The sequence below is a fragment of the Tasmannia lanceolata genome, unplaced genomic scaffold, assembly GCF_043159265.1.
Source record: "Tasmannia lanceolata isolate RefF3 unplaced genomic scaffold, GAP_Taslan_0.1 ptg000037l, whole genome shotgun sequence".
Taxonomy (NCBI): domain Eukaryota; kingdom Viridiplantae; phylum Streptophyta; class Magnoliopsida; order Canellales; family Winteraceae; genus Tasmannia; species Tasmannia lanceolata.
The window spans coordinates 57105001-57113701 of record NW_027518714.1 but is presented as its reverse complement, the minus strand read 5'-3'; the positions used below and the strand labels follow the sequence as shown (position 1 = coordinate 57113701).

The window sequence follows — 8701 nt, the reverse complement described above, 5'->3', positions numbered from 1 at the left end:
TTTTTGAGTGTGAAGGAAGTTACTGCATGAAAAAAAAGTAGAGAGAGAGAGAGAGAGAGACTTACATACAGTTACATACCCATATGCTAATAGCCTATCTTAAATCATAATCACCAAATTATGCAAGTTTCGCTTGATGAATCTTTTCTCAAACTTGTGTTTGCTTTTCAAATTAATAATTTGGGATAAGGTCTTTGTGATGGCTATCTAGGGGAATTTGCCCACAGATGTTAAGTTTTTGCTTTTTGAATTTTCTCCCCCAGAGAGAGAGAGAGAGAGTTTTTAAGATGATGGATGGGGAAAAGAGATATTAATTGAAAGTGGGGAGAGATAATGGTAGGAGGGAGAAAAGGAAGGTGGGCAGATGGGCAGGCATTAAATGCAGGCTGAAATACAAACAAATGCAGCGATAAACACAAGCGTTAAGTTGTGGTCAGATATTTAATGGCCTTGTCTTCTCCATTAATGCTTTTCCTTCGAGAGAGAGGAGTTTCTGTAGCAAAGAATGACTATTGGCAATGCAGTGTTTTCCACGAAAGTTGACTCTCGTATAGCTGCCTAATAAGTTAAGATTAATTTTGAGTCAATAATAAGTTTTATAATCAAAATCAATTCTCAAAACCCAAAACAAACTGGGCCTATGCATACGAGGTTTATGTTAAAAACATACTTAGTGAAATGAGAGAGAGAGAGAGAGAGAGAGAGAGAGAGAGAGAGAGAGAGAGAGAGAGGCATCCTTTTGTAAGTGGAATTTAGATGATCATAGCTATTATTCAGACAACCATAGAATTTAGATGACCAAGTGGAAATTGAATTGTTTTCTTCAAGTAAGTGGAATGATTTGGGTTTGATCTAAAATGGTTGTAAAGGGCTCAACCTCAAAATTTGAGATTGACAAAATTAATAAATCGGCAGTTTTACACTATAGAAAAGGAGAGTGATGGACATACTAAGGCGTTGCGAGAAATGATAGCAAGCCGAAAATGGAGCAAGACAAATGGGAAGATATTGATTTGAGGGTTATCAATATTTGATTTTGTCATGCAAATAATAAAGTTATTAGCATTGTGAAGAAAATCTACACCAAAATTATGGGAGAAGCTTTACATGTCTAAAATCTTGGCCAATCCGACTATATCCCAAGTGACAGTTGTATGGGCTGAAGATGACGACATTCAATGAGCTTATGGATCAGCTTTGCAAGGTTGATGAAAAGAAGAAGATAATACCTTATTGCTTCTCTTTCTCATTCGTACGAATATTTAGTGACTATGCTACTGTTCGAGAATGATACAATGAAGCTGTAAGAAGTCACAGTGGTACTTTAATGAAATGAGATTAGTAGGAAGCCTAATTGAGAAGATGGTCAAGAGCATAAATTAGTTATCTGTAGTGAGAATATAAAAGGAAGGTTGTTTGAGAGGAGATCCGAAAATGGCAGATCAAGATACAGAGTCTGTGGGAAAGGTGTGAAATGTAATTTTTGTAAGAGTTATAATAATCTCACATGTGATTGTCTAAAATGAGCTAATGAGTGAAATAATGGCCTTGAAAACATGGTGACGGTAGTAACAGATAAGCAGAGAAAGATGGTTGGAGATGTTCTCACGATCTCCATTGATAGATTTATTTCTCAATATGATTAGATTTTAAATCCTCGTTGCTCCGTTTATGTGTGCTCCAAATGAAAATATTTTGATACGTTCCAGTATAGAAGAAATGTATTCGATGCATTGTTATACACTTTGGGTTGTGTGGTGTATGACCTAAATATGCGAAGGAATGGAATTTTGCTTAGCTAGAAGGATTTTTTATATTATTATTATTCGGCTGTAAGTGGAGCTATGAAAATCACACTTGTTTGTATGGTCCTGATGAAACAGGAGATATGTGATGGTTTATATTGTACTGTGGGAACACAATGATAGATAGTAATGTTCCTAGTACCTCGATGGATGATTGGAAACGGAGTGGTGTTCACACATACAAGGTTTCTTTTGCTATTGGTGTGGAGACAAGTTTTCCATTGCAGATGATGGTGAGGAGGTGACGATTTCTGTCGGTGGAAAGGACATTGAGGTCCCTCTCCTAAATTAAACTCAGGGCAAGCTACACATGTGCATTGGTCAAGTTGGTTGATTCAGGTAGAGTCATGAATAGGATGATTCAATTGTATAAGAAGCTAGTGATTATAGAAGGCCAATGGTTGTTTGTGATGACAGGGCAATGAAGAGAAGGATGTGATATCATCATTTTCCATCATCGATGGGAAATAAGGATGGTATTCTAACCGCTTGAATTGAATTTGGTAGTCTGCACTTCACTTATCTCCATCTTAAGCAGCCCTTTTTGGTTATTAAAATTGAAAAAAGATTACGAAGTGTGCATCATTGGGCAAGGACGGCCACAAATACAAGAGAGATCTAGTGGCTCCTGACTTGGCAAGACGATCTCCATCGTACATGTGTAAGGCAATTGGACCAAACATCCAGTGGGCCCACTCTGGGTGACCACTACCCAATCAGTCAACACTAACCTTAAACAAATAGATCTTTTGCCCTGTTCAATTAAAATTAGGGAGATGATTTTTTCACCCCACCTGTAGGATTATGCAACCACCAACCCCCCTCCCCCTCTCTCCTTGTAAGGTGATTTGGCATAAAAAAGAGTTAAAAGTCTGCCACAATTAACTTTAAAAGGGGGACGCATAATCCTATGGGTGGGGGTTGAAATAATCATCTCCCTTAAAATTATGAGCAATTTCAGTTTTAGCCATCCATTTGCAATCTCTTGATTGAATGGATAGGATCATCCAACACGTCAGATTTTCAAACTGACATCCATTCACAATGGGCCCCAATCTATAAAACTATCAAATTCAGGTAGTGGTCGAACCACTAAACCAAGCTTCAGCATATATTTCATTCCTAGACATTCCACACTTCACAAACAACAATGTTTGCTGGAATCAAATGTACTCCTACCCATTACGCTATCAACAACCCTCATCTAAGAAGAGACCCCCAACCTCAGACCCAATTTTCCGGCCACCGCCGATTTCACATCAGGCCCTTCAGAGACCTGAATTCTCCGGCAAATCGGAACAATTCTTATATAGATTGCTCAGAAGATCACACTCCGAACTTGATTGATCAACGGAAACTCCCTGACTTCACTCAGTTTGTCCTAACTTCAACTGAGAATCGTTCTCTAGGCTCGGCGAGATCAGTCCATGCTATAATTCTGAAGTCAGGTATCCAACCCAATGTCTTCCTTCTCAATCACATTCTCAACATGTATTCAAAATGCAGTAGCACTCGAGACACCCGCCAAGCTTTCGAGAGAATTCCTCAACCAAATACCGTCTCGTGGAACATCTTGATCTCACACTACACTCGCTCCGGTCTCCACCACCAGGCCAATGCCATTTTCCACCAAATGCTGAATACCGGCGTGGAACCTGATTCCTTCACATTCTCCACTCTCCTTCGTACTTGCACAGAGCTTGTCGACATAAAACAAGGGGCTAGTTTGCATGCTTATGCATTGAAATTGAATTGCAACCAAGATGTTTCGGTTGCCACCGCTTTGGTGACGATGTATGCGGCATGTGGGTCTGAGGAATCTGCCAAACTTTTCTTTTGGGGTCTCGAAGAGTTAGACCTGGAGACCATTAATTCCATGATTGCAGGTTTTGTGAGGAATGGAAATTGTTCAGAAGCTCTGAAGCTTTTAGACCAGATGATGCAGTTGGGTATTTCTCCTGACCAGGTGACATTTCTTAGTTCACTCAAAGCGGCTACTGTAGATGGGTTTCTAAGTTCAGGAACTCAAATCCATGCCCAGATTATCAAAATGGGGTTTGAATCTGCAATACCCATATGCTCTGCTCTGATCAACATGTATGCTAACCATGGTGAAATCGAGCTTGCTTACGAAACTTTCATCAGACAACAACCTTCAAACAGTTTAGTCCTTCGGACTGCTATAATTGTAGGATTAACCCAGAATGGTGAAGAAGTGGTAGCAATTGATCTGTTTCGGCAGATGCAGGTTGCAGGTATCGAACCCGATAAGTTTGCCTATCAAAGCATTCTCCAAACAGTCATGGGTGCTTGCTTAACCAAGCAAGGGAAGGAAATCCATGGCCACATGGTAAGAACTGGATTCAACTCAGACCCTTTAATGGGTAATCAGCTTATTAAATTCTATGGCAAATGCAACAGAGCAATAGATGGTTTCAGGGTGTTTGATCAGATGGAGAACAGGGAACCTCACTCTTGGTCCCAGATAATTCTTCTCTGCCTGGAACAACATTATGATAAAAAGGCCTTGGAATTTTTCCTTCAAATGATAAATGAAGGGCAAGATGCGGAAAAGTTAACTGTAGTAACCATAATTCAGGTCTGTACCAATCTTTCTGAGGTACAATTCGGATGCCAGTTCCATGGCTATTTACTCAAACTTGGGTTCCATTCAGACATTACAATTGCCAGTGCACTTGTGACCTTTTACTCCAGACATGGAATGGTTGAGGCAGCACAAAAAATCTTCAACCATATCGCAAAACCCGATACAGTTCTTTGGACAGCCCTTATTTCTGCTTACAATGAGAGTGGGGATGGAGGATCGGCCCTGGAGCTTTTCCAGCAGATGGTTAGTTCTGGAACCATTCCTGATGCCTATACACTCTCCAGTGTGCTTTCTTCATGTGCGAGGCTCAGAGACTTGAGACAAGGTAGAACCATCCAAGCTTCTGCAATCAAAAGAATGGCAAGTTCTGATGTTTTAGTTAAAAACGCTTTGATCTCCCTGTATGGGGAATGCAGACTCGTCAATTTAGCAGCCCAAACATTCCACCAAATGCCCGAACATAGCGTTGCCTCGTGGGCCACAATGATCGCTAGCTATGCACAAAATGGGCAACCGGAAAACTCTAGCAAACTCTTTACCCAGATGCAGAGAGAGCAAGTGGAACCAGATGAGCTTGTTATCTCCGGAATGCTCAATGCATGTTCATCACTTCCATCACTAGATAGTGGTCGGTGTTTCCATGCTCTCGCCATACGGCAAGGTTTTAACTCAACCATCCCGGTCTGCAATTCTCTCATCACCATGTATTCCAGGTGTGGCAACATTGATGAAGCACACTCAATTTTTAAGAATATGGGTGTACAAAATACCATTTCTTGGAACACTATGATTTCAGGGTTAGCACAAAATGGGAGAAGCCAAGAGGCTCTCCGACTCTTCGAGGAGATGAGGAAAGTGGACATCAGGCCCGACGCCGCAACCTTCATGGCCGTACTCTCTGCCTGCAGCCATGAAGGAATGGTTCATAATGGGCAGCAGTATTTCAATATGATGAGATATGTTTACGATCTTAAACCAACAGAAGACCATTACTCGTGCATGATCGATTTGTTCAGTCGTGCCGGAGACTTGGACCAAGCAATAACCTTTATGAATAAAATGCCTTTTTCACCAAGTGCTTCGGCATGGATGGCATTTCTGTCGGCTTGTAGAACCTATGGCAGGATGAAACTAGGTAAACTTGCGGCAGAACAGCTTATATCGATGAAACCCGACGACCCAACAGCTTATGTTTTGCTAGCAAATATGTATGCCGAGGCCAAACAGTGGGAGATGGTTAGAGAGGCAAGAGAGAAAATGAGATTTCTCACAGTAAAGAAGGAACCCGGGTGCAGTTGGATTGAGATCAACAAGAGAGTTCATGTATTTACAGTGCATGATATTTCGCATCTGCAAACAGAAGAGATTTACAGTCTCTTGGAACACTTGTATAAGCAGATAAAAACCAATAATTGAGCATCAATGATAAATGACAATAGAAATGATAAAAAGAAAGCTTTTGAACAAAGATAGTGACTGCAATTCCTCCAAAATACAAGGTCTCTCTCATAATCATTTAACTACGCATAAAAACATTAGAAATGATAACAAGAAATGTTAATAACAAAGATAATTGATTGCAATTCCTCCCAAATACAAGGTATCTCGCATAATCATTTAGCTACGCATAAAATAGCAAAATGGAGAAATCTCTTGATGGGGTCTAAACTAGAATTTCATTGCATGGACTGGAAGCGTTTCATGATGATGAGGCTCATTTCCATATATCGCTGAGCACAGTTGGTAAGGCAAGATGATTCACTGGAGCTGAACTTGCTGCCGGGGGTACCGGTGATGCACTTGTCCCAGCATACATTTGTAAGCTTCCCAACCATCTCAGTAACCATGGCTCTTTGCTTCTCTTCCTGCATGAAGGCAAAAAAGTAAACCAGGTCAGAAATCAAGATGACTTTCAGAAGGAAAATAGAATCTCCGATTGAGCTCAGTGATTGTTCACCTCTAGATTCACTTACGAATTTAGGTAGTTTGTGATCAAAATAAAGGTCTCTTCACAAACACCTCTGGTATTTAAACTGAACATCATGACACGCAACACTCTTTTTTCGAGAAGATAATCAAAATGCATTCAGAATGCATTAGGGGTACAATTTTTTTTTTTTGGAAATGGTATGCATTAAGGATACATACCGCGATGATCTAGATACACAGCTTTACAAAATTATCTGCTAAATCATTAGCCTCTCTGTGAATGCTTTAAAGGAAACAAAGGTTTTTAAAGGTAACAGAGATTTTATTAAAGAAGTCATTCCAAGTACGTATAGGGGATGAGGTGGAATACGTAAGGAATTTAAAAAGGGAGTGTTTAAATGGTTTGAAATGATTTCTGGATTAAAGATTAATTTCGCTAAGAGCTGTATTGCGGGGACCAATATGCAAGAAAAAGAGGTGTCGGCTTATGCATCTATAATGTGTTGCAAAGTAGAGGATTTTCCTATCCCTCATCTTGGACTTCCGTTAGGGTTTGGTGTGCACAAAGCCGCCCTATGGGGCTTGGTAATTAAAAGGGTGGAGAGGAAATTAACAGCCTGGGAGAAAAAGATATTTATCTTTTGGTGGAAGAATTACCTTAATCAAAGCGGCTTTAGCCAACCTTGTATTATTTTTTTTTTATCCCTCTACAAAGTGCCAACCTAAGTGAGCAAGAAAGTAGGAAAAAATATAGAGATTTTCTATGGGGAGGGGAGAGCAAGAGGAAACTCAGCACTTTTGGAAGGCAACATCAAGATAAAAATGAGAAACAAAACACTTCAGGGTAAATGGTCGTGGAGATTTAGGGAGATAAATCGGCTTTGCGGCATCAAATCACGGTGGATAAAAAGGGGAGAAGTTGGGGGCCTCGGAAGAGAGAGAGAGAGAGAGAGCCTGGGGTGGGGAAGGGGAGGGGGGAGATTCTTGTGCCATGCATTTTTGAGCCTTTACCTACTAGCAACCAATAGGGAAGCTAGAGTTCAGGATTACATAGAGATGAGGGGGGTGGTTGGGTATTTTGGGGCCCTAGATTTAGGAGAGACCTTAAAGATACTGAAATTAGTAGCCTATTGATACTCGTATTAATTCCTGATATTGTTCCCCTAATCTTGAGGACCGAAGGGTTTCGAACCCCAGCCCTTTTGTTTCTCCCTCGGTTCGCTCATTTTTTCTATAGGTTGGCATTATTGAACATGAAAGACTCGGTGCATTAGGATTTGGAAAGCGGAGGCACCACCTAGGGCAGTGGCGGGTAGTGGCTTTCACTTCGATGATATCAAGGATAAGGATCAAAACGTGTGACCGTCTCAAAAGGAGGAAGCGCAAATGGAGAGGTGGTGTCTTCTGCTCACGAAATGAAGAATGTTTAGAGTCTAGACCATCTTTTAGCAAGTTGTGAGTTCTCATATAGGTTATAGATGATAATAATTAGAAGCTTCGGGCTTGAGAGGCCGCTCCAAATACCAATCAAGATGATATTATTGAAATGGAGTGGCGGGCCGTTTGGGGATGTAGTCCGGGCTATGTGGAGATTGGTTCCATATGCCATATTTGACACCTCTGGAAAGAAACAAAATTTCTTAGGACACCTGTTTTTTCGAAAGATAACAATTTTTTTTTTTTTTTTTGAAAGGTAGATAACAAAATTTCTTCAGAAATAAACATGTGTTTTCCCCCTTATATAACACTTCTGTTATTCTTTACTCTGCATAACTAAGATAGACCAAAAGGGAAAAAACCTTATTTAAAGACAACTCATCCTTCATATGCATGTGGTCTAGACACTCCCTTACCTAAACTATTTCAACGTACAAGCTAAAATTGATTGTAATGTATCTAACTCCTTGTGCATAAAGCTAAAGACGGGATAATAGGAATTTGAGAAAAAAATTATGGAAATAATACTAGTAACTGAAGAAGATCTAAACCAGCTAATACACAAAATTGATGCATAATTAAGAGTAAAACTACATAACATTGCAGAAAATTATGTGAAGAAACCCATTTTAGGATGGTCCCAAACAACGACCCTAATGTTGTCATGTGTATCAAAGTAGGGTTATGTTTGTCATTTTATAAAAGAAAATTGGGTATTCTTGTCATGATAAATGGTTATTAACGTGGTATTGCACATGTGACACAATAAGGAGGGTTGTTAGGGACCTCACTAAAACAGGGTTGTCTTCCTAACAAGTATGTAACACATTCAACTAGATAATCAAATCATTTAAACTGAAATTGGAAAGGGAAAAGTCACCCATGTCCCCAAAGATCACCCATAAATTTTATGTGGGGAGGA

The 8701-nt window shown here is 40.0% G+C and overlaps 2 protein-coding genes across 2 annotated transcripts in view; one reads left to right on the top strand and one right to left on the bottom strand.

Moving 5' to 3' along the window:
• The first annotated feature begins 2955 nt into the window (after positions 1-2955).
• LOC143861628 (pentatricopeptide repeat-containing protein At5g27110-like) lies at positions 2956-5829 on the top strand. The gene has a single exon (XM_077372520.1). The coding sequence runs from the start codon at positions 2956-2958 to the stop codon at positions 5827-5829; it is 2874 nt and encodes a 957-aa protein (XP_077228635.1).
• Positions 5830-5855: 26 nt separating this feature from the next.
• LOC143861095 (mitochondrial import inner membrane translocase subunit TIM8-like) overlaps positions 5856-8701 on the bottom strand; it is a 12582-nt gene continuing 9736 nt past the window's right edge. Inside the window, exon 2 of the mRNA XM_077371990.1 lies at positions 5856-6278. Within this exon, the coding sequence (XP_077228105.1) occupies positions 6090-6278 (189 nt within the window). The 3' untranslated portion in view covers positions 5856-6089. The remainder of the gene's footprint in view (positions 6279-8701) is intronic.